General features: G+C 65.4%; 2 protein-coding genes across 3 annotated transcripts; both read left to right on the plus strand.

Annotated features, from left to right (window-relative positions):
• The first annotated feature begins 509 nt into the window (after nucleotides 1–509).
• On the plus strand, nucleotides 510–5,588 carry THY1 (Thy-1 cell surface antigen). Its single transcript, XM_082330517.1, has 4 exons — nucleotides 510–609; nucleotides 3,023–3,104; nucleotides 3,240–3,575; nucleotides 4,261–5,588. The coding sequence occupies exons 2-4, from the start codon at nucleotides 3,068–3,070 to the stop codon at nucleotides 4,371–4,373; spliced, it is 486 nt and encodes a 161-aa protein (XP_082186643.1). The 5' UTR covers nucleotides 510–609; nucleotides 3,023–3,067; the 3' UTR covers nucleotides 4,374–5,588.
• A 7,113-nt stretch (nucleotides 5,589–12,701) lies between these two features.
• USP2 (ubiquitin specific peptidase 2) lies at nucleotides 12,702–23,813 on the plus strand (the record flags this gene model as incomplete). Of its 2 annotated transcripts, none has more annotated exons than XM_082330545.1 (12): nucleotides 12,702–13,430; nucleotides 21,065–21,115; nucleotides 21,409–21,532; nucleotides 21,833–21,944; nucleotides 22,025–22,135; nucleotides 22,302–22,366; nucleotides 22,460–22,563; nucleotides 22,637–22,717; nucleotides 22,872–22,950; nucleotides 23,054–23,161; nucleotides 23,395–23,515; nucleotides 23,632–23,813. In XM_082330545.1, the coding sequence occupies 12 exons, from the start codon at nucleotides 12,702–12,704 to the stop codon at nucleotides 23,717–23,719; spliced, it is 1,773 nt and encodes a 590-aa protein (XP_082186671.1). In that variant the 3' UTR covers nucleotides 23,720–23,813. The 2 variants fall into 2 exon arrangements, with proteins under 2 accessions (XP_082186671.1, XP_082186672.1); XM_082330546.1 differs by lacking the exon at nucleotides 12,702–13,430 and adding an exon at nucleotides 18,359–18,499.
• Nucleotides 23,814–23,999: the final 186 nt, after the last annotated feature.

Below are 23,999 nucleotides of genomic sequence, written 5' to 3' on the forward strand. Positions count from 1 at the left end.
CAGCAAAGCCCAAGCCAAGCTCTTCTTCCCACTTCCGAAGCACCCTCCTTTCCCAGCAAAACAACTCCCACGGTGCCGGGGAGGATGAGGGTTGGCAGCTCTTTCTGCAAAATGCGATGTTCCCATGGCAATGGGGATCTGTCGCCCTTTCCAGTCTGCAGAAAGGGGGAACGGGGGAGGGGGGGGGGGGCGAACGGGACCCCCCCGCACCACCGCCCGCCCCGGCCGGGCCGGGCTCGGGGGCCACCCCGGCGCTCCTCCCCTTGCCCCCCGCCCAAGGGCCTGCCTGCCTCCCCCGCCCGGCGCCCCGGCTTTGCGCCGAGCCCCCCGGGGCCGGGGCGGCGGCGGCCGGGGGCGGGGGCGGGGGCAGGCCCGCAGCAGCCCCCCCCCTCGCCGCAGGGCCGGGGGCCGAGCCTGCGTGACGCCGCCCCGCACTGATTTGCTGGGGCCGCCCGCCCGGCCCTTCCCAAACTGCGGGAGCGCCGCGCCGCCCACAGCCCCGCCGGGCAGCAGCGCCGGGCAGCAGCGGGGCGGCAGCGCGGCCAGCACCGGACAGCGCCGGGCGGCAGCGGGGCGGCGGCGCGGCCAGCACCGGACAGCGCCGGGCAGGTAGGCACGGGCCCGGGCCGCCCCGCTCCCCGCGGCCCCGGGCGGGGGAAAGCGGCGGCGGCGGGACCCCGCGGGCTGCCGCCCCCCGCCCCGCCGGGAGGGCATCGGCGGCCCGGAGCGGGGCTGCTCGCCGCGGCCGAGCGCCCGGGGGGCGCGGGGAGGGTCGGCAGCCCCCGGGGAGCCTCCTGCCCCCGGCCGGCTGGCGCCCGGCGGCGCGGTGCTCTGCCCGCCCCGGGCCGCGGGCGAGGCCGGGTCGAGAGGGCGGCGGCCGCCGAGGGAGAGGCTCTCGGGTTTTTCGCGCTGGTGCCGGTGCCCCCCCGGGATCGGGACTGCGGCATTCCTCCCCCGGCACGCCCCTGCGCAGGCAGCCGCCCGCCCGCCTCGCCCCGCGCCTCCGGCTGCCCCCCGCTGCCTGCGAGGCGGGCAGCTCGCGCCCCGACCCTCCTGCCCCTCGCAGGGCCCCGGGCAGAGGTGACCCCCGCCTCGCTCCTCCTTGCACCCGCCTTGTGCTGGCAGCCGCCCCCCGGCACGGCCAGGGCGCTGGGGCTCTTGGCTTCTCGCAGCCCGTCAGCCTGGCTCTCTCCTTCCCCGCCGCCCCCTCCACCGTACCCACAGCCCGTTTGTCGCACCTAGCTCCTCACGGCGGTGGGCGCAGAGGTGGCGTGGGCCCGGGCGGGTGGTAGAGACCGCGCCGGAAAGCTTTGCTCTGCAAGGGCTGGAGTGGCTCTGATGCTGCCGTCCTCGTCAGTCCTGTCCCTGCACAAAGCCCCTGGGATCACGCAGGAGCGAGCGCTACCTGGCTAGCTCTGCTGCCGGCCCCGCTGTCGGGAGGAGGGGAGGGGTACAAGGGATCCAAGGGCTCCCGAACCCAGAGCCTAGAAGATCTGAGTGCTTTTCCATGTAGGTGGGAGGAAGCCCCTCTCTCTGGGAGCTTATTTGCACTGATGTTCTGGAGGAAAGCCTGGCTGTGACCCAGATAGTGTCCCAGGACACTCAGAGGAGCAGGTTGGAGCTGGGAAATGACAAAGCAAGGGACAAGGGCCAGTTTCTAGGAACCCAGAGGAGACTCGGGTAGTGTCCTCCATCATGCCTTTGCCCCCATTTGCAACCTCTTGGTTGTCAAGACCAAAGAGAAGGGAATTTTTCTTCCTGGACAGGGTTCAGGGTTGCGGATAGAGAGATCTCTCACAGCTTCAGAGTGAGCAAACGGTTTTGGTATTTCCTCCTAGAATATTATATGAAAGACCTAAAAAATGCTAAAAAGAAACATCCAGCTGGCTGTGGCGCAGGCAGTTCCTAGCTCTTCCCTGGATGCTTAGCCAGGCTCAGAGGGAGCAAACTGGGGGTCTGCTGTCCCCTCGGCCAGCCTGGAGCCCCAAAGGGGCAGTAATTCACCTCCCCCTCTTGGTCCTGGCCCCACATCCCCAGCCTGGAGGATCGACTGCAGGGTGCTCAGTGTGTCCTTCAGCCCTGGCATCTGCTTTGCTGCTCCCCCACCCTCTCCCTCCATTCCGCATGTCTGCGGCTAGATTCCCTATGCGGCTGCTTGGCTGGGCTGCAAACCTTTAATTGATTCCTTTTAGCTGGATTAAACTGTCAGCAACCCTGGGGTTTTGCCGGCACATCCACAGGCCTCTAACCCACGCAGGCCGGGAGGCAGCCCGAAGAGAGACGGGCGCCGGGCCAGGGACCCACAGGCTGGACTCTGCCACCCCAAAACCCTTCCACCCTGTGGCCAGGCAGGCTCGGCTCAGCCCCTGGAGACTTGATGCCATCCTTTGGCAGTCTTGGCTCCCTGTCCAGCTGCCGTGTCCCTCCTTCTCGCTGCTCTTGGCCCCTTTCCCTCACTGCATCGCAATGAGTCATCTTTGCTGAGCTCACCCGCTGGAGCCGCAGGGGGGCTGGCAGGCCTGGCGCCCGCCAGTGCCGAGGGAGGGTCCCTCACCTGGCAGCACGCTCGCCCTGAGCAGCAGCCCTGCATGATGTGCAGGCACTGGGGCGCATCCTGATTTCTCCTGCCCGTCCCTTGACCGGGCACCCAGCCTGGACGCGGGGCAGAAGGAGGGGAGGATGGAGCATGCAGGCCTCACTGCAGGCAGCTGCAGGTCTGTGCCACGCTCATTGAATGGCGTGGGGGATCCAGACAAGGAAAAGAGAGCATGGCGAGCATTGCCTGGGGATATGGGAAGGTGATGCTGGCCAGACACACAGTGCCCGAGTCCCTAGCTCACTGCAGGGCTGGCCGGTCCCTGTGCAGTAGATCTGACATCACGATGGGGAGCAGGCTATAGAGCGTCATTTGCGTGAGAAGAGGCAGCCTGCCCACCTCTGCCACGTGTGCCCGTGTCTGCACCCCACCATCTGTGTGCCGGGGCAATGGCCTGGCTAACCGCCTCTCTCTCTCCCTGCACAGGCTCCCCTCTCAGTGACAGCCACCGCCGGGCACCTCAGCGGAGAGATGAACCCCACCGTCGGCATCGCTGTCATCCTGACAGGTACAGCCGGCAGATGCGCATCCTCCCCTGCTCTACAGCGAGCCTGGCCCGGAGCAGCCGGGCAAGGGCCGGGAGGCTGCAAGGGCACCCCCAGGGCTCGCCATTCCCTGTCCAACCCCTGCTTGCCTCTCCCAGTCCTCCAGGCCGCCCACTGCCAGATGATCAAGGACCTGAGTGCCTGCCTGCTGGGCCAGAGCCTCCGGGTGGACTGCCGTTATGAGAACAAAACCAGCAACCCCCTGACCTACGAGTTCAGCATCACCAAGGACAACAGGAAGCACGTCATCCACAGCACCATCAGCGTCTCCGAGAACGTCTACCGGAGCCGAGCCAACGTCACCATGCAGAAGAACCTGGTGTGCCTCTACCTGCAGAGCTTCACTGTCAGCGATGAGGGTGTCTACATGTGCGAGCTGAAGGCCACCAATGACTACACTGGCAACCAGATAAAGAACATCACTGTCATCAAAGGTGAGATGGGCAGTGGTGCCTGGCCTCAGCCCCTCCTTCCCACCTGTTCCTTGGCTTGGCAGGGCCAGCAGAGAAAACCACAACCCCCTGTGGTGTCCCCAAACCCTCCCTGAGCCCCATAAATGTTTCCCAACCCTTACATGCCCTTCCTACTGCAGGCAGAGCAGTCAGCCCCCCAGGCAGCCTCACTCTGCCCCATCTCAGACTGCTTACCCTTGCCTCTCTTGGGCCCCCCCTCGGGCGCATTGCCCAGGTGCCCTCCCATAGGTGACGCTTCATAGTCAGTCCCAGCAGAGGGGACAAGTCTGCTGGTGAAGGACTGAGGAGGTATGTGGTCCGGAGCGGGAGCTCAGTGGGGATTTTCCACACTTACATCCCACAGTTGCAGTCCTCCAGTTGCAGAGCCCTTCGTCTTACCTGGTGCCCATCCCCTTGTCACCTCAGTCAGGCACAGGCAGGGTTGTGCTTCCCAGGGTCTCTGTGCCCCAAAAAGCTTTGCTGCTACATGGGCACAAGGTGGGAGGGGAAACGGGAAAGGGGCCAGGATGGGACTTGCTGCATTTCTGTGGCACAGAAAAGGCAAGAAGCTGAGTCCCAGTACCCCTTGTAACACCCAGCCCTGATCCCTGTTCCTGGGGGAATTCATTGCGGCTTTTCTCTCCCTCCCCATTCCCTGTCCTCACAGACAAACTGGAGAAATGCGCCGGCTTCAGCCTCTTGATCCAGAACACTTCGTGGCTCCTGCTGCTTCTCCTTTCCCTGCCTCTCCTGCAAGCCGTGGACTTCGTGTCCCTGTGAAAGGAAAAGCTCACATGCACATGCACACACGCACGCACGCACACACCGAGTACCCCAGCAAACCCACCTTCCCCCGCCAGAACGCAGCCCTTGGAAAGAGAAGCTGAACCATTTGGAACAAGTGAAACCTCTCTCTGTGTTATCTCTATATAGCCGTATAGCTAACGCTAACCACCGTCCTCTGCCGAGTCCCGCCATCACACGCACACATGCCCTGCTCCGAAGCATGGTGGCTCCGCTAGGCAGCGTTGCTTCTCCCATCGCACCTCCCCGCTCAGTAGGCTGGCTGGTTTGCTCATGCTGGGAGCACTGGAGCCTCGGCCCCGCACAGCCTGCTTCTCCCGTCCCTTTAGCTTTTGGGGTTTGCCTGTTCTCAACTGGGGAAAGACAGCTGGACTGGCAGGTAAGAGAGAGAGATGATGCGAGAGTGTGCGGAGGGGTCCCTGTGCTGGGTGCTGTGCCCACAGCCCCCGGAGGAGACGGGGCTGCTGGCATCCCCAACCCGCCCTGCCCGCTAGCCAGGTGACGTAGAGATTTCTCAGCCTGCTCCTCTCGCCCTGAGTCACCCCGAGCTGCCGTGGTTGGAAGGGGGCACGAGGCGAGTCCTGTCGCAGCGCAAGCAAGGAAGAGACAGAGGGAGAAGGGGAGGCAGGGGATGATGCTGTGCCCGGCCAGGCTGGGAGGAGAGAGGGGAGCCGGTCTGGGAGACACCCGTCAAACGCCCCTGCCTCCTTAGGGCTCTTCTGGGGCCCTGGGAGGGGGCTCACTGCAAACGTGCTTTGGCAACAAGTCTTTCCTAATCTGTTTTTTACAGCTGAGCTGGAAGTGAAGCCTCCTCCAGACATCGTCTGGTACCTTTGGGCTGCCCGAGCCCGAGACACCACTTGCTCTCCCCGGGGACCAGCCCTTAGCTGTGACGAGAGAATTGCTGCCAGCACCCGCTCGCAGTGGAGGCAAGCAGAGTCTCTCTGAGCTAGCCACAGCCCTGCCTTCACCCCTGCTCCCCTCCCCGAGGCTCCCAGAGCCGGATCCAGGCAGGCTGGTGGGGAGGGGGCTCCCCTACGGGAGTGTGACCCCAAGGTCTCCCCAGGGACTCCTCTGCACTTCCCTGGGGTAACATCTGGAGGCCCCGATCCTTCCTCACAGCACACGTCCCGGTGCCTGGCCCTGGGTAGGCTCAGCAGCCTTCCTCCAGCGCAGTCTTCCTCCAGTCCCACCATGCCGCTGGGAGGAACCCATGTGCCCCCTCCCTTCTCCCTCCCTTTCAGCATTTCCCTGTCTCCATTTAAGAGCAGAAAAGGGCCTAAGGGCAGCCCAGCTCTTGGCCACCCAGGACGTTCCCAGGGTCGGCGAGAGCGGGGAGAGGGATGCCGAGCACAGCCCACATCCGCCAGCCCAGGCCTGCCCCGATGCCCCACGGGACCCCGAGGAGCCGGTGGGCTGCTGCCCCAGCCTCCCCGAACACCTGGCGGCTCCTCGGCGAGGAGAAGGCCAGCCGGCCATGGGGAGAGAGACTGGAGGGCTGGCCCTGCTGCACCCTCGCCCAGGGAAGGGCATGCGGGCAGCAGAAGATGCAGGCAGGAGCATCCGGGTCCATGGGGTGAACCCCAGCTGTGCGGAGCTGCCCCTGCAGCCTGGGCTGTGCCACCACAGCTGAGAGCAATTCACAGCAGCTGCTCCCCACTCCTCGCTCTTCTCCAGACACTGCGAGCTGCTTCCTACCCCCATGCCCATCCCTGCCTGCTTGCTTGCTGTCTAGTGCTGCTGAGGCCGCGTATAGCTGAGGTCTGGCTGCGCCCAGCTCCCTGGGCTTGCTGGTGAGCGCCGGGGCAGGCGCAGAGCCCAGCCGGCAGAGCGCGGATGTGTCTCGAGTCTCATTTTTTGTGAGCATTTGTAGTTGTTTCCACAGCTTGTCGTAAAAGAAATTCTGTTAAGGGGGGGAAAAAAAAAGAACCCTACGAAAAGCAACAACAAAAAAACCTGTCCTCCAGGAGTGTTCCTCTGTCTGCACAATAAAGCCCTAGGTTGTGTATTGGAGCCACGGCCACGTGTGTGTGCAGCAGCGGGGCGAGGGGCTGTGGCAGGGCTGGGCTCCAGCCTGCGGCGAGGGCAGGGGCAGCCTGTGCCCTCAGCCTCCCAGCTGGGGGGGACACCTTTCCCAGGCAGCCCCCACCGTGCCTCCCCCCAGGCCTCCAGCAGCCCGAGCCCTGCGGAGAGAAGCAGGCAGGGGCAAGACCTGCCTTCCCCGGGGAGGGAGACCCCCTCCTGCCCACCTGGAGCATGGACCCCTGTGCCCAGACCCTTTGCCCCCATCCCATCCCTGTCCTTATCCCCCTCGCTCCATCCTGGAGCCCCCCCGCCTTGCCCCATGGTGAGCTCAGGGCCAGGGCTGCCCACCATGCGGGCCAGGAGGCAAAGTACAAACGGGCACCCCGGGGCTGATCCTGGCCCAGCCATCCTCTGGGGAGCGAATTGCCGGGGCTGGGAGCGCATGTGGGAGCGGGGCTGAGTGTGCATGCATGTCTGAAACTCCTGGCCCCAGGGCGGTGTGCCTGTCGTGCCAGGGTCCTTCCTGCGTGCCCATGCCTGCACGCTGCCTGTGGGGCTGCCAAGGGCCCCCGCATCCTCTAGAGCAGCCGGAGCAGCCGTGCACAGCTACCTGCCCAGGGCCAAGATGCCACCCTGGGAGCTGGGGACCGTGGGGCACACTCACCCTCAGGTTTGGGAGCAGAGCCCTACCACCACCCCCTAACACCGCTGATGACCCCGTAGCAGCCTCCCAGAGTGACACACAGATGTGTCCCTTGCGTGGCTCTCCCTGTTTAAGGGCTGGAGCCAGGCAGGAGGGAGGAAAATGCCACCATAATTGCATCCCTCCTCATTATCCTCGGCAGGTGCTCGGTGAGTCACAGCCACCCAGGTGCCGGTGTACCGCGAGGCCGCACCGCCCTGGGCGGGTCAGGCGTCGGGGAGCGGTGATGGGTGGGTGCCCTGGTGTCCCTGTGGAGCCACGAGGGGTGGGTGCTCCTGTGCCTGCAACACCACACTGGCTGCCCCATGCCCACCTTTGCTGCAGGCTTAGGGGGCTCTTCTCCCTACGGCTTGCCCCAAGGGGGGCAAAACCCAGACCACCCCCTCCCCTCACGTTGATGCTCTGCTCCAGACCTTACTGGCAGCCACGGGCATCCCCTCCTTCTGCCTCCCTGACCCCCACACCAAATTTTGTCCCACCCTGCTCCCTCTCTTAACCCTCCATCCATCCTTTCCCCCCTGGACCTCCATCTCCCTCCCCAAATCTCTCCCCTCCCCACACTTACCTTCAGTCATCCTTATTCATTCCCACAGCCCCCCCACCTCTGCAGCCTCCCCTCCCAGCACCCCCTTGCCGTGGGCCACCAGCCCACGTCCCCTTTAAGCCTCCCTGAAGCTGGAATGCGAGAGGAGCATTTCAGTGCCCTGTGAGGTCAGATAAAGACACTATATTTATCTAGCTGGTAACCTGAGCCGTGAATTTCTGCGGTGGCGTTTTTACGCGGCCCCACAGCCCTCCGGCTCGGCCCCCTCCGGCCATTGCGTCCGCTCCCAGCAGGGTGGAGGAGCTGAGCCGTGGGGTGGCCTGTCCCCTGCAAAGAGCTGGGGTGCTGCCGGCCCCTCCGCATCGCTCGTTCTCCTCTGGCCCCAGGGGAAGCGCCCCGAGGAAGCAGGATCAGCTCCCCACGCTCAGTCCCGCGGCCATCCCCCCATGACCAGCCGCTCACCCCCCGCCATGCCGGCTTCGTGCCCCTGACCAGCCACCGGCCACCCGCCCCACCAGCCGGCACGCAGGTGAGTGGAGGGGGTGCTGCGGGGATGCCGGCCCCGGGGAGGGGGCTGCGGTGTCAGAGGCTCAGAGGCGCCGTCAAAACTGCCCCCCTCTTCCTTCGGCTGGGTAAAGCCACGGGGGAGACGTTTGCAGTCTCTACATCTCCAGAGAGTGGGTTCAGAGATCACGCATGAAAACTTGGCAGCTCTCTGCCAGCAAGCCGCACTCCCCGGCACCCTCCTCATCCCCCAGCATGGGCAGAACCGCGTGCCCGGGCACTTCCTGGCGTCCCTTCTTTTTTTCCACCTGCAGATGCCAAAGCAAGAACATGCCCTGGGTCTTACATCAGGTTCCCCATAGGTTTGGGGTTTTACTGCCTGGGGGGTGGCCCGGGAGCGGCAAGTAGCAGGTTTTGCAGCCGGGTGGGTATGTGTCACCAGCACAGAGCGAGTCCAGGGCGATGACTCCCAGCCAGCACGTGTGGTATGAGTTTGGAGGGTTCTCAGGCCCAGCGGCTGGTAGGGGAAGGGCCCTGGCCAGGCTGGCCCCAGCTGCACGCGTGACCTTGGGCAGGTCCCGTTGCTCTGGGGTGTGCAAGCAGTGGGGGGGCTGCGCTGGAGCCAGGGTGGCTTCTCCCCGAGGGCTGGAGCAGGGCTGCGAGAAGGGCTGCCGGCAGCGCCCCGGGGCACCGGGGTTTCTATCTGCTGACCGAGGACACCGCTTGGTGACTCCAGCCCCTTGCAGGGAGCAAACACTTTGCAGTATATTCCCCCCAGGGCTGCTCAGGGCCACCCTTCCTAGAGGGAAATGCAGATACCCAGAAGGATCCCTTGCCTTGTCCCCCTCGGGGAATGGGCAGGAGGCTGTCCCAGCCCTCCAGCACTGGCAGGTGGACACGGAGCCCCTCCGCCCTTAATCACTTGCAGGCTGGAGCAGGCATGGTGCTTCACACTCCTCTGCCCAAGCTGTTAACGGCGGGCTGGGAGCTCCCACGTAACCTCCAGGCTGGGACATTGTGTCTCAGGGGACAGGGGACACAGCTCCAAGCCTGCGTAAGCGAGAAGCAGCTGTGCCTTAACACCTTGGATGGAGCCAGTGCTGTGTAAGCTGAGCCTGCTCTGGGGCTCCACGGCTGCCAAGGGGGACAGCTGCCACCGGGCCACGGGCAGGAGGGCTCCGGCAGAGGACAGCGGCTGGACAAGGAGCAGGGTCTCTGCTCTTCTGCCTCCCAGCTTTGGGCTGAGCTTCCTATCAGGAAGGCTGCTGGAGCTGGAGGCCAGGGCAGGACTGCCCAGCAGCCCGAGCAGCCCCGCGATGCCCCCGGCTCCTGGGTCCCTGGTGCTGGCTGCTGCCTGGCCATGTGATGGCGGACCGGACATTCCTGTGCCTCAGCTTCCCCTGACACCCTGGGAGGATGATGAGGGTTCAGGAGGCCTGACTCAGCCATGCCAGCCCCAGGGCTTTGCCAGGCAGCAGGAAAGCTCAGCACTATTACGGCGGGGAGGGGCCAGGCAGGCCAGGAAGCGATGGGAGGAACCAGGGTTTTCTCACACCTCCTCAGCTCCTCTGGCTCCTGGCACGCTCTGCTCTCCCTCCGCCCTGGGGTCCGCTCTGGTGTGACATGGGGACTCGGCAGCGCAGGTGGTCCTAGCAGATGCAGCAGTCCTCCGTGGTAAGACCTTTCTTCCTCAATGCCAATGGGTTAGCTGCTGTGTCTGGGGCAGGTTCCCCCTCCTGGGCCCCACATCCCTCCATCGGCTCCCCCGCATCCCCAGGGCACATGCTGCCCCGCGGAGACGCGTCCTGCTGCCAGAAAGCACCTTCTGCCCTCCCGCTCCCAAGCCAGCGGCTCTCCCAGGTGCAGAGGTGCCCTGCGCACATGCACGGGAATCTGCTGCCGGTGCCGGCGGTGGCACGGCACGGCGGGAGGGCAGAGGCACCGCTGGCAGTGGGTGATGGCACAGGGTGCCATCGGAGAGCACCAGCACCACTGGCAGTGGGTGACGGCATGGGGCTGTCCTGGCACTGAGGCGCCTGTCCCGAGCCCAGATCATCTCTGCTGGCTAGCAGGACAGGGAGCAGGGGAAGCCCAGAGAGGGTCCCTGTGCCAGGCTGCTCCGTGTCCCGGCAAGGCAGGCAGCCAGGCGTGTGCTCCCTGGGAGCCAAGGGTCTCCGTCAGTCTCACTCTGGTGTCCATAGGGGGTGCCAGTCCCTTGGCCGGGGTCCCACATCCCTCTGAGCAAAATTCCCCAATATGCATGTTAAATCCCAGCTGGCAGAACCACTCCTGGGCCCTCCCAGCGCTGGCGAGGGCAGCCACAGCCTGGCCGGGAAGAGACGGGTGTTTTGTGGAGTCCTTGCCTGGGAGCAGATTATTCACCCTCAGCCCCTGTTCCCAAACAGGTCTGTGCGCTCCACCTTGCCCTTGCTTGTAAATAGTTTCCTCTCCACTGTGGGATGGCTGTTCCCTGGGCAATAACAACACCAACGGGGATGCAGCCGGCTGGCCGGAAAGCCGGGCTGCCGGCCAGGAGGCCATGGTGGCTGGATGGTGCTTCTCACCACTGTCTCCTAAAAGCAGTCCCGGGGCATTGCCATGCCAGGGTTAGATGGGCAGGGGCAGCTGGGGGAGCTGACGCCACAGCCACCTCACCCCCCCGCCCCAGGGTCTGTGGAGCCAAGGGGGCTCGTCCTTGTGATGCACGGCTACCGTCAACCGCTCTGGTTTCATGGGGATCGCTTTCGGCTGCCTGCCATGGAAAATGCAGGGCATGCACGCTGTGGCCGCAGCAGGGAGGCTCGGGGTGGCTCCTGTCCCAGGGGTGACACTTGCAGAGGGATGCTGCTGGCTCCACCGGGCAGGGGGTCCCACTGCGGGCAGGCATGGCCGGGGACTCCTGCGCTCTGAGCAGGAGCCTGGGTCCCCCGCAGGGTCAGGCAGGGAGTGACGCTGCGGTGGCTCCTCTTACCGGGGATCCAATGCCCGTCCCCAAGCCTGGATGCGCCCTGCGTGCTGCCGGGGCTGTGCGAGGGCCGGGCCAGGCACCGTCTCGGTCACCTCCTGGCTTGGAGCCGGGCCAGAGCCCGCCCCGGCTGGGCTGGGAAAAGCCTTTGAATCAGGGTCATCTCCCGGGTGACTGGAGACTCTCGGAGCCACATGAGCCGCTGTCCTGCCAGGGAAGGGACGCCAGGCACCCCGGGAGCCGAGCGCCACAGCAACGCCAGGACAGAGGAGCTCGGCTGGGGTCCTGCCTGCGCCAGTGCCAGCCACAGCCCCAGGACAGGTAGGGAACCAGCCATCAGCTCGCCAGCATGGGTGCCGAGAGCAAACCTTCCTCCGGCTCTGGACAGTCTGCGTTTGCAGGCGCTGGAGGCTGCTGGCTGCCACGCTGCTCTGTCCCGGCTCCGGGCTGGCTCCATGTGTGCGCCGGGCACCTCTGTTCCTGTCCCCAATATGCTCCTCTCCTGCTCCATGTGGTGCCATGGGGCAGAAGCCACCAGCTCCCTGTGGGGATCGAGTGCTGGGCTGTCGCCCACTCCCCCAGGCTGGCTCTGCCTGGCTGGCAGGGTACAGCAGCCGCCTCACCAGGAGGACTCAGGTCGGCTTGAATTACTGATGGGAGGCTAGCAGGGCGCAGCCACGGCAGGGAGACAAGCAGGCTGCTTGGGTGGCCAGGAGCCTCCAATGAGGGGATCCCTGGCTGTCCCCAGAGTCCCCCAGGACCCCTGGGTGATTGTGGCTGCACCAAGGTCTTCACCCACTGCCTGGTGCCGGGCACCAAGCGGGGAGAAGGGATGGATGACAAGGATTCCTGTGCTGACTTCCCGACCTTGCCTCAGTTTCCCTCTCAGCCAAATGGGGTGTGTGTTAGCAGCGAGCTGGAAATGCCAGCGCCCTGCCAAGCCCCAGCGCTCACTCTGAATAACCAGGGGAAGGTGCTGGGCTGGCTGGATCAGTCCATCCCGCCTGCCTATCTCAGCCCAAGTTGGATCTAAGCATCATGACTGTGACCAGGCAACTGTCTCCCATCTGGAGGAGGCACTGGGGACACCTCTCCAGCCCCAAGAATGCAACAGCCATGGGATGGTGTGGCAGGGATGCCAGGGATGGGGCAGAGGTGACCGCTGCAGTCCCTTGGCTTCAGTGACTGTGGGTGCCAGGATGCTGGGTGCCTCTGGCTGTGCCCCAGGGCTCCCTTCTGTGGTACAAGGTGCCCAAAGGCACATGGGTGGCAGTGCCAGCTGGGCCCTGCTGTCCCAGGCTCTCCAGGAAGGCTGGCAGGTGGCAGGAGCCACGGCCACACTGCACCCCACAGCCCCCCCTGCACCCTTCATGCCCTGGGTTCCCGCTGTTGCCTGCCCATCCCTCCCAGGGTCTCCAGGCGAGGCAGGAGCCAGTGAGCTACCAGGTGGGTGCTGGCAGTGGGCACCCCGTTGTGCTGACCATGGGCCGTGGAAGCTGACCCCTGGGCTCTTCTCTTGCAGTTGATGCCTCCAGGAGACCCCACTGAGCACCAGCCTCCAGCATGTCCCAGCTCTCCTCCACCCTGAAGCGGTACGTCGACTCATCCCGCTATGCTGAGACCACCTATAGCAAGGTGCCCAGCGGCTACAGCTCCTATACCTCCTATGGATCCACCTTGGCCACATCCTATGCAGACAGAGACAAAATTGGCTTCAAATCCAGCTACCTGGCCTCCCCCCGGTACCACCACACAGGGCTGTCCCCAACCAGTGGCTATGACAGCAGCCGGCTGCCCCTGTACCCCGACTCCAGCATCTGCCTGAGCCCCACGTACATCCGCACCCAGCCCCGGCCGCCCGGCGGTGGGCTGAGCGGGGGTGCGTGCTACACCTTCGCGGGGGCCCCCAGCAGCCCCCCAGGCTACCTGCCCACCACAGCGCCTCTCAGCCGTCGCAAATCCATCAGCCACTCGGACCTGGCACGGGAGTTTTCGGGGCTGCACGCCTCAGACAGCGCCTATGCGTCTGCCCCCAGCCCCCTCAGCACCCGGGGCCGCCAGGAGCTCGGTGCCCTGCAGGGTCTCTACCAGTCTGCTGCGCACTCCGACTATGTCCGCGGCTACCTGGAGAGCTACGGGAGGAAAAGCAGCCATGGCAGCCTTCCCACAGGACCCCTCAGCCCCTCACAGGCCACCCTCAGCTCTTCTCTGCAGCCCTCGGGCACCCGCTGTGCCAGCCAGCCCTGCGAGAGAAACGATGGCTACTGCGACACGCCTGCCCGGGACCCCACGGTACGTGGTGCCTGCTGGGGGTGGGGGACAAAGCTGTGCTGTGGTGGGGTATGTGGTCCATGCCTGCTTGTGCTGAGCCTTGCGTGCTCTCCCTGGGAATCTTGGTACGTTGCTGCATGCCTCAGTTTCTGCATCTGTGCCATGCAGGGCTGCTGCTGACCCTTCGAGCCGCCCTTGCTAGCACAGCAGTCCTGGGCCAGAGCTGCTGAGACAGCCGTGTGCGGGCAGGCAGGTGTCCTCTGAGGGGCTGTGCTCCTCACTGCCCGTGCTTCTGGGAGCACAGCTCACAGGGCTCCCCACGGGTGCCTTGCGGCTGAGGGTGTCCGTGTGCTGGCAGGAGTGTGCATGCTGCACCTTTCTGCCTGTGTGCATGACAGCGGGTGATGGCACACACAGGCAAACTCACACTCCTGTGTGTGCAAACCTGCACAGGCGCACACCGTGCACCGCGTCCCCACGCAGCCGACTGTGCCCACGCCCCCTGCCCTCTGCTCCCTCCTGGCCCCGGCCCAGCGTGGGGCCGAAGAGGGTTCCCTGCTGCCTCATCCCAGCTAGAGAAGGTGACATGACCGGGCTGGGCACTTGCCGTGCTGGAGACACCCAGCTGGGAAGGCTGGTTTGGCTGGTGCTGACTCGGTGCCCAGCTGCCCATCAGGTTTTTCACTGGTGCCCTGTGATGCCTGATCCCTGGCACGGTCTGTTGCTGCCATCCTGGGGCCCTGTGCCCCAGCCCCCAGCATGGGCCATGGCAGCCAGGGAAGCAGCAGTCTCTCCGTGGCAGCAGCTGCTCTGTACAGCATCACAGGTGGTGGCAGGCACTCGGTGCCCCAGGTATCAATCGGTGCTGCACCATCCCCAGAGCCTCAGCCCAGACCGGGAGCAGGCATCACACACGCAGCCCGGCTCGAGCGCGCAGGGGAGCAGCCTGGTAATTTTCCACTCAGGTTTCCTTCCAAGATCTGGTCAGGCTCTGCCCGCGTTGTCTCCCACTCTCTTTCCAGTCAGCCTTCATTCACCCATAGTGGAGGATGGTCTGCCCCGGCACAGGGTCTGACCTGCCCTTTGCTTCCCTGCAGCTCTGTCGCACTGTCGGCTGCCACACTGGGAGGATAAGGGCTGGGGGATTGTTTTCTGCTGCCCTGCGAGCAGGAGAGGAAGCTCTTTCCCTTTCCAGCCAGTGCCCCCACATCCCTCCCTGTGCCCAAGGGCGTGGGAAAAGGGCTGTGGGAGCAGACTGGAGGTCTGGCCGGTGCCCTTGGGCTGGGGAGGCACAGCCGGAGGCATGGGGTAGGGAGGAGAGGCAGACGCTCCTGCCCACCATGTGCCCGCTGCTGAGGCTCAGCAGGAAAGTTGTCCCCCCTGTCCCTCTGGAGCCACCTGTCCCATTCCTGGCAGGGCTGGCTCCCCTCTTCCTTCTCCCTGGCACTCACCCAGGTTTTAAACACCCACCTGAGCCCCCAGGCGTGGGAGCAGGGGCAACAGCGGGGGTGCAGCATCACAGCCCGCTGCCAGCAACTCTCCTGCCCCTTCCCCAGCGTGCTCCACCCCAGAACCAGCTGCACCACATGCAGCGCCGGCAGTACCCTGCCCTGGTGTGGGACCCCTGTGCCTGGTCCCTGGCGCCCAGCCCTGGGGCGAGGGAGAAGGTTGGGGGGCCAGGGTGAGTGGAGGAGGTGTGCTTTGGAAGGGAATTCCTGCCTCCCCCTCCCATGCCAGGCCCTGGTGGGGGGGACCGAGGGGGGACCCAGCAGCTGCCGCCAGCCACGGGCCCTCACCCCAGGTGCCCACACGCCACTCCGATGTGGGTGCCAGCCTGCTGCCACAGGATGGTCATGGGGCAGCGCTACTCCCAAACCACAGCCTTGTGGTCTGTGTGCGAACACAGCGGGGGCTTTCCAGCCAGGGCTGACGGGCGGCAGAGGTGAGCAGGTCTTGGCAGCTGGCACGGGGTGCTGGGGTGGGCACCCATGCCGGGGCAGGCAGGGAGGCTGGATCGGTGATGCTGGCTTAGGTTTCCTTGGTGCTTTGATGGGCACACATGCTATTTTCCACTCCTGTGGTTTTTTCCTTCCTTTCCCAAGCTGGGAAGCAAATGTACCGATCGTAAAACAGACTTGGGCGCTTGCGGTCATGCCAGGTGCCGGAAACAAGCGCATGTTGCAGCACTGGCGCTGCCATCGGTTCTGCCCCATTACCCAGCCCCGAGGGCAGTGCCAGCAGCACCCGCTCCCGCCAGAGCCAGGGCATGGCGGGGCTGGCTCAGTGTCTCTTCCCACCCCTTCTTCTCCAGCCTCCTCCTGCCTCTGCACCACACAAACCACCATCCAGAGGAGTTTGCAGCCAGGAGGCGAGGATGCCCACATTTTTTCCTACCCACACCATCACTTTGCACCTCAGTTTACCGTCCCGCAGGGCAAAGGGAGGTGCGTGCAGCCGCAGTGAGCGGCTGTGCCTGCCGAGCCACCGGCTCCGCACAGGGCCATGCTGGCTCCCGGGAAGGGCAGGCTGGCAGGGGGCAGGACCGGAGCTGTGCCGCCCCATTAACCACCCTGGGTGAACATAGGGTCAGAAGGCCAGAGCCACCCACAAAATCGCCGGCAGCTCTCCGCAGTCCCATCCTGAGCAGCTGACGTCTCTGGCCTGCAGCCAGTCCTGGCCCTGCCTGCCTTTGTGGTGCCAACCGGGCCCGTGGCAACCTCTGCCCATGGCAGAAGGTCACCGCTGCAGAGGGGACAGCTGAGGGCAGGGAGCGGGCTCTGAGTGATGCCATCCCGTGAGGGCTCCCCTTCTTTCTCCTGCTCCAACCTTGCCCTGAGAGCCTGCGTGCCGCTCTGGCTGGAGGGGAATTTGGTCCTTGGCCCAGGGCGCCCAATGTCACCTGAGCACGAGCTTCGGCACGGGATGTGGCTGAACGCCACCCCTCTTGCCGTGGAACCGGCTCTGCCGGCACGATGCATCCACAGGGAGAGTGCTGTACCAGCATCCTGCATGGTGCTTGGGGCAGGCTGTGCACCAGGGCAAATCCTGCCCCCAGGCCACCCACTGGGCTGCAGGGCAGGGTGGCAGGAGCCCTGGCTGGCGTGCACAGCACCAGTACAGCGGTACACACGCTGGGGAGCTGTGCCATGGCCCCGGGGCCCAGGATGCGACCTGCAGGGCCTGCAGGAGCGCGTTGCAGGGCACCCACGCCGTCTGTGCGAGGCCAGTGGGGTGCGCACCCCCGTGCGCACGCTGCGTCCCTGCGTGTGTATGGTGTACACACCACGGGGTGTGTATATATATACACATGCGCGCACACGCAAGCAGGGATTACGACAAGCATCCTGTTGTGATGCAAAAAGCCCTGGCCCTGCAGATGAATAACGCTGCAAGATGCCTCCTCAGATATTTTTGCTGGTGCCAAAAATAGTCTCCCTCCCTTCCCCCCCAGTCAGCCCCTCCACTGGCTGTGCCGAGCTCGCGCCGCTGACAGGGGAGGCTGCATCTGCAGCAATTAGGATTCAGACAGCAGCCACTGGCTCTGGCTAGGGGTGTATTGGTGGGGGCTGGCATGGGGGGAAAGCAGCTTCTGCTTGGTGCCTCCAGCCCCCTCGGTGAGGCCGGAGGCTCTGGCTGTCCTCGGAGCAGCCTGACTGCACTCCCTGCCTTGGCCGCCCATGGAAATTTCCCTGAGCGGGCGGGTAAGACACCTGGGCACGCACAGCAGTCGCAAGCCTCCGTCGTTCACCCTGCTGCGGTCAGAGGGGTGAAGCAGAGGGAGACGCAGGACTGGGATGCAGGACACCTGGGCTCCCTGCCAGCCTCTGCATCTGCCCTTGCTGCAGGAGAAGAGCCAGAGCCCTGCCTGCTCCGTGCCTCAGTTTACCCAGTGCTCAGATGGGAGATACCAGATGGGGTCTTTGCTCCACACAGGATTTGGGGGGAGTTTTTCCCCAGTGAAGGAAGCAAGGCACTGAAATACCCTCTGAGGTCAGTGCCAATGCATCCCCCAAAGAGGAGGGTATGCACTGTCTGCTGTTGCTCTGTTCCCCCAAAACGGCACTGCCCGGGAGCCCAGCACTGGCCCTGCAGGGAAGGCACATGCACGGGAGCCCCACAGCCCTCTCAGACAGCCCTCAGCCCCTCTCTGGGTACAGGCACCCCATGCAGCCACATGCTATGGGAGTGTCCCAGTTTTACTGAGCCAGTTTTGGTGAGCAACCCCCTGGCTGGGGCAGACCCGCTCTCTGCCAAGCGCCCGCCCAGCTCTCGGACCAGCGCCGTGCTGGCAGCACAGCGCGCCCGGGGCCGGGGAGACAGTCCCATCAGCCCTGGTCCCCAGGAGCCAGGAGCGTGGGGGAGCCCCGGGGGAGCAGGTGCTCCTCCGGCTGCCGCCTTGCACTAAGTGCCCTAGTGCTCCCGTGATGCTAGCGTGGTGCCGGTGTTGGTGGACGGGCACCCCAGAGTGCAGGGAGCACCACTGCCGACAGCTGCCAGACTGCGGCACGCTGGTGGGGTGGAGGGGGTAGAGGGCTGCACCGAGACACTGCCCACATCCCCCCAGAGGCCCCACGGTGCCGGGGCCCTGCCGCCGCCACGGGCTCGGCGTGCCGGGAGCGTGGCCCACGGGCACAGCCGCCCCTCGCGGGCCCCCTTGGCTCACAGCTCGGCTGTACCACGCGGTGCGGCGGGGGCTGGCCGTCACGGAGCCCGGCTGCCGCTTCTCCACCCATTTGATGTCAGAGCTGCTCAGGTGCCGTCAGCCTCAGAGCCGGCACCGGCTCCGGCACTGCACGCCTGAGCACGGCGGGGCTCCAGTGAGGCCAGGCGCCTGACCCCGTGCCCCAGGCCTCAGCTGGTCTGAGGCGAGGGGTGCCCACCCGGCACCCCCTGGCATCCCCCTATCCGCGGCTGGCCTTCGCCGTCTTGCCGTGCCCGCAGGGGCCATCATGAGGGACTCCTACACAGTGACGCTGCCCGAGGAGCCCCCCGCGCTCCCCGACCTTCACAAGGACCTGCGTCCCCGCACCTCCATGCCAGGGTCCCTGCTGGTCTCCACCTTCGTCGGGCTCGTCCTCAACAAGACCAAGGTATGAGCCCCGTGGCTGCCCGCAGCCCCTGCCCTCCAGCTTGGGGGCAGAGAAGGGGGCATGGGGAGGGGGCAGCCCCTGCCCTCATCAGGGAGCATGGGGTACCCCATGGCATCCCCCTTGCCGGAGGATGGTGTGCCTGGGGGTGGGTGCCCATCCTGGCTGGCCGTGGGGCCCGGGTGCCCCGGTGTCCTGCAGGAGGGGCAGGGAGCAGGTGAAAGCACGTGTAAGGACACCTGGGTCCCTCTCCCAGCCCTGCCCCTGCAGTGACCTTGGTCAAGTTCCCGTGCCCCAGACTACCCACTGCAAGGAAGGGGCTTCTGGCCACGCTAGCCCCTTGACAGTGTCACCGGACTGAGCTTGGCTGTCCTCAGAGCCACAGTGCTGGGCAGGTCTCCCCCTGCGGGGACGGCAGAGGCAGGGGGCAGGGAGGGCAGGGTCTGGGCACTTACGTAAGTCTGGCTGCTCCGGCTCTCCTGCTGCCAGGCACTTGGCATGCAGACCTGGATGGGGCAGGACAGTCCGGATCTTGTCCCCTGTCCCCATCCCCTGTCCCCTGTCCCCCTCCTGCAGTGCAGCCTCGGGGACTCCCCAGCCGCCGCCTCGTGAGCCAGCTCTCCTTCGCCACCTCTGAGCAGCGCCGTGTCCTAGATAAAGCCCCGGGCGGGCGAGGGGGATTAGCTGGAGTTGAGTCACCCAGGGGAGGGAAAACCAGGGGGGGAAATAAGACCTCGGTGCACACAGGCTTGTGCCACGGTATGGGGGCATCTGGTGGGCCCCCAGCCCTCCCGTGGGGTTGCTCCACCCTCTGGGAGGGCAGCCGAGGTCCTGGCCTGGCCAGGCAGTGGGCAAATGCCAGGTCCGTGGGGAGGTTTGCACCCACATTGGCGGGACACTCCGGTCCCTCGTGGCACACAATGGGAGCTGCCCAACCAGGGCAACTGGACAAACAGCATCCTGGTGGGGATGGCTGGGGCATACTGGGGCAGCTCCCAGGAGTTGCCCCCCCCCGGCACCGTGACCTTCCCTGCAATAGGTGTGGGGACACAAGCAGCAAGCCCTCGGGGGGTAGGCCCCTTCAAGGGACATAGGCTGTTGGGACACAGACCCATCTCTTCTGCTGCCTGCTGGGCACCCGTTGCCCAGCTGAGCCTGCACCCTGGCCTGCAGGGCCCCACCTGGGGATAAGTGGTGGGGTTGCCTGGTACTTTTGCACAGCCACCCCCCGGCACTGAGCGCCACGGCCGGCCATGGCTGGGCACACCCCTGTGCGCTGGGCGCTGAGGGGGCACTTGCATGGCACACAGGGCACCCGGTCGGTCTGGCAGAGCCGCGTGTGCCCACACAGGGCGGCCGAGTCCCTGCTGGTGCTGGTCCCCCCTGCGGTGGGTGATGCCTGCACTGTCGCTAAGGAGCACGTGTAACTGGATCTGGGTTATTTTGGGCTGCTGTCAGGGCTGGGTGCTCAGCACCTCCCACACACACACCAGCTGCTGCTATTTTGGAGCTGCTGGGCCCCCTCCCCTCCTCTCCTCCTCCCCCTCCTCACGCCTGGGGTGGGCAGCTGGGGCGTTTGCCTGAGAATCCTTAAAACCTGGTCAGGCTGCAGGGGGCATGATCAGCAGTCTGACCCTGCAAGCCCTGTCGGCCCCTAGCCCTGCTCCAGGCATGGCTGCAGGGAGGTTCACCCCACTACTACCCTCTGCACCAGGCTCGCATGCAGGGCTGGGAGCAGGACCCCTGGCCTCCCACCAGCACCTGGTCACCCATGCTGGGAGAGGACTGGGCAACCCTGTGGCCCCCCAGGCCCCTCCACACTCTCGGTCTCTCCAGCAAAGAGCGGTGATGCCTCCTGGCCGCAGCACCCAGCTGCCCATGCCTGTCTCTGCTTGGCGTGAGCCTGCCCGGCTCAGGGAGTACCTGGGCCCTGGAAGAGCCCCGTGGCACGGGCACGGCACAGCCAGGCCAGGGAGGGCACCGCTGGGTGCGCAGCCCCGTCCCCTGGGCTGACTGCTGCAGGGCTGGGCTTGTGCTTTCCCGGGTGGACTTTATCCTGCAAAACAGCTGGGCCGAAGTCTGGGCTGCACTTGTGCAGGGTGTCCTGGAGGGGACACCCAGTGTGGATAAGGTGGGCAGCAGCGGGGCACCATGCACTTCCCGCAGGCATGGGGCACTGCCATCCCCCAGCTTCCCGGGGCACAGGGCTGGCAAGGGGAGGCAGCAGGGGTGGCTGGCCTGGCCTGCAGCCCAGGGCATGGGGTAGCAGTCTCACCAGGCAGAGAGAACTTTGAGCCCTGCGTGTTGTCCTGGGCCAGGGAGCTGAGCAGCAGCAGCCAGGCAAGCAGGATGGGGCAGGCCAGCTGTGGCTTCCCGACGGGTCTTCGGCCACGGTGCTGCATGCAACCGGTGCAGAGAGCAGCTGCGGTGCTGGCTCTGCCCATGATGCCCACAGGGGGATGGGGCCTCTGCTTGCACTTGAGGGTCTGCTCCATGTGGGTGCCTGTGGCACCGTGGCCACCCCACCGCTGCTGGGCACTGTCTCAGCCCTGTTCCCTCTCTCTGCAGAGCTCCAAGGTGGTGCAGGGGCTGACCGGCCTGCGAAACCTCGGCAATACGGTGAGTGCTTACCCAGGCACCTGGCTGCGCGGCCCCAGCTCACACCGTGCTCTTCTGCAGGCACATCTGTGGGGCAGTGGGGAGTCCTGCCCCTTCACCTTGCCCCCAGCACCCACAGTCTCACCCTGGTGGCTCCCTGCACCCCGCTCCCAGCGGTGCTGGCTGAGGAAGGGGTTCCCGTGCTCTGCACTGCTTCGTCCCTATCCTCTGCCCACCCGCCCCAGGTGTCCCCCTGCCACCGCCTGCCTCCCTCTGCCTCCCGTTGCCATGGTTTTCTCTTCTGCCTCCCCCAGTGCTTCATGAACTCCATCCTGCAGTGCCTGAGCAACACCAAGGAGCTGCGGGATTACTGCCTGCAGAACCAGTACCTGCGGGACCTCAACAACAACAGCCGTATGCGCACTGCGCTCATGTCAGGTAACTGTCAGTCACCGGCCCCTGGCTCCACACCCTGCGGGGCTTCCTTGCAGCACGTCCCTGCAGCACATCCTTGCTCCCGTGGGCTACCCCTGGTGCTTCTCCCCAGCCTTTCTGGGGCAGGCGCTGTGCTGTGGGTGCCCAGCCAGTGGGAGGATCTGGTCCTCTCTCCAGAGGGGACGGGACCAGCCATGGGGACTCCGGAGCAGGGTGCTGAGCTCCCCTGGAGGGCACAGCAATGCCATGCCACCAGGGCTGGCCAGGCCCAGCTGTGCTGCTGACCTGCCTCTCTGCCCACAGAGTTTGCAAAGCTGATTCAGCTGCTCTGGACTTCATCTCCCAACGACAGCGTGAGCCCCTCCGAGTTCAAGACGCAGATCCAGAGATATGCCCCCCGCTTTGTCGGCTACAAGTAAGGGGTGTCGGTGCAGGGGTGGCAGGAGGGAGCTGAGCCCCTGCCGCCGCTCACCAGCCATGCCCCATGTCTTGCAGCCAGCAGGATGCACAGGAGTTCCTGCGGTTCCTCCTCGACGGGCTGCACAGTGAGGTGAACCGTGTGCTGGTGCGGCCACGGGCTAGCACGGACACCCTGGACCACCTCCCGTAAGTGCTGGCTGGGGCGGAGGCAGTGGACAAGCCCCATGGATGAGCTCGCTGCCTGCAAGCCTGGCCCAGGGACAGTGAACACGCGGGTCCCTCTGGGCTGGGTCACGGGGCCGGCATCCCCCAGGCCACACTCAGTACCGCTCTGTCTCCCCATCTCTTGCAGTGATGATGAGAAGAGCCGCCAGATGTGGAGGAGGTACCAGGAGAGGGAGGACAGCCGCATTAGCGGTGAGCAGGGCTGTGGGGAGAGGAAGGCAGGGCTGGGCTGGGAGCAGGGCCGGGAACTGGGGGTCTCACCCTGCTTTGTCCCATCCCCACCAGACCTCTTCGTTGGGCAGCTGAAGAGTTCACTGACCTGCAGCGAGTGCGGCTACTGCTCCACAGCCTTTGACCCCTTCTGGGACCTGTCCCTGCCCATCCCCAAGGTAAGGGGTCCCCACCGACCCCCAGCCCCCTGCCCCACACACCCTGTCCCTGACCCACACTGTGCTCCCACAGAAAGGCTACGGGGAGGTGACCCTCATGGACTGCCTACGGCTCTTCACCAAAGAGGACGTGCTGGATGGGGATGAGAAACCGGTACGGGGCATGGGGCACGGTGACGGGTGGGCTTGCCTTGGCGCAGGCTGGGCCCCTTTCCCTCCATGCCTGTGTTGCCAGGACTGTGGGCTTTGTGCCCGGTGGGGCTGGCCTCTGCCCTCACCCTCCTGCTCATGCTGTTTGTCTCCCACAGACATGTTGTCGCTGCAAAGCCAGGACGAGGTGCACAAAGAAATTCAGCATCCAGAAGTTCCCCAAGATCCTGGTGCTCCGTATCCTTCAAGCAGAGGGACAGGGCCAGGGGGGCTGGTGGGGGGACAGGCAGTTCTTCACAGGCCCCCCTTTGTCCCTCGGCTCCTTGACATGCCCCCCCAGACCTGAAGCGCTTCTCAGAGGCCAGGATACGAACGAGCAAGCTCACCACCTTCGTCAACTTCCAGCTGAAGGACCTGGACCTCCGGGAGTTTGCCTCGCAGAGCTGCAGTGAGTGCCGGGCCCTGTGTGGCTCCAGCCCAGCCCTGGGCTGCCAGCGGCTCCCAGCTGGGTCCCTCATGCCCCCCAGGGCGCTGCAGCCTGCGGCGGGTGGCAGAGGCACAGGGGGTGGGAGCCGCAGACATCCAGGGTGCCGGTCCCTCCTGGCCCCAGCTTCATGCTGGCATGTTGGGGGCAGCGGGGCAGCTGCTGGCACGGCTGAGCACCGCCCTTGCTCCCCACAGACCATGCCGTTTACAACCTCTACGCCGTCTCCAACCACTCGGGCACCACCATGGGAGGACACTACACGGCCTACTGCAAGAGCCCCGTCTCCAGCGAGTGGCACAGTTTCAACGACTCCCGGTGAGGCTGCGCATGGGACAGGGCGGCTGCAGGGTCGGGGCGAGCAGGGATGCCCTGCCCAGGGCATCCCAGTGCCTCGTCCCCATTGCTCACAGCACATCTCCCCATCTCCGCAGTGTTACCCCGATGTCATCCAGCCACGTCCGCAGCAGCGATGCCTACCTGCTCTTCTACGAGCTGGCCAGCCCGTCCTCCCGCATGTAGCCAGCCCTGCCTCCCTGGGGACCCCTGCGCCACCCCTCAGAGCCAGCCCGTCCAGGTTTTGGCCATTTGCCCCCCAGGTGCAAGAGGGAGGTGAAGAGGAGAGACCCCGACGTGGCTGCAGGGGGAGGCTGGAGGCAGCCAGGAGCAGACCCCAGGCAAGGACACCCCAGCTCTGAACTGAGGAGGGCAGCCCGCGTCAGGGCAGGGCCCAGGCAGCTCAGGCACCTCCTGGTCACTGGCATTTGGTTTTTACCTTGGGGTACGTTTTAGTTTCTTTCTT

This window comes from Platalea leucorodia, assembly GCF_965183815.1.
Source record: "Platalea leucorodia genome assembly, chromosome: 20".
Lineage (NCBI taxonomy): Eukaryota > Metazoa > Chordata > Aves > Pelecaniformes > Threskiornithidae > Platalea > Platalea leucorodia.

What these genes read in the sequence shown, in the direction of transcription:
- THY1 (XM_082330517.1), top strand. Translation starts at nt 3,068, where the DNA reads ATGAACCCCACCGTCGGCATCGCTGTCATCCTGACAG. An exon ending in CATCGCTGTCATCCTGACAG is followed by an intron (nt 3,105 to 3,239) that starts GTACAGCCGGCA and finishes TGCCTCTCCCAG; the next exon opens with TCCTCCAGGCCGCCCACTGC. An exon ending in GAACATCACTGTCATCAAAG is followed by an intron (nt 3,576 to 4,260) that starts GTGAGATGGGCA and finishes CTGTCCTCACAG; the next exon opens with ACAAACTGGAGAAATGCGCC.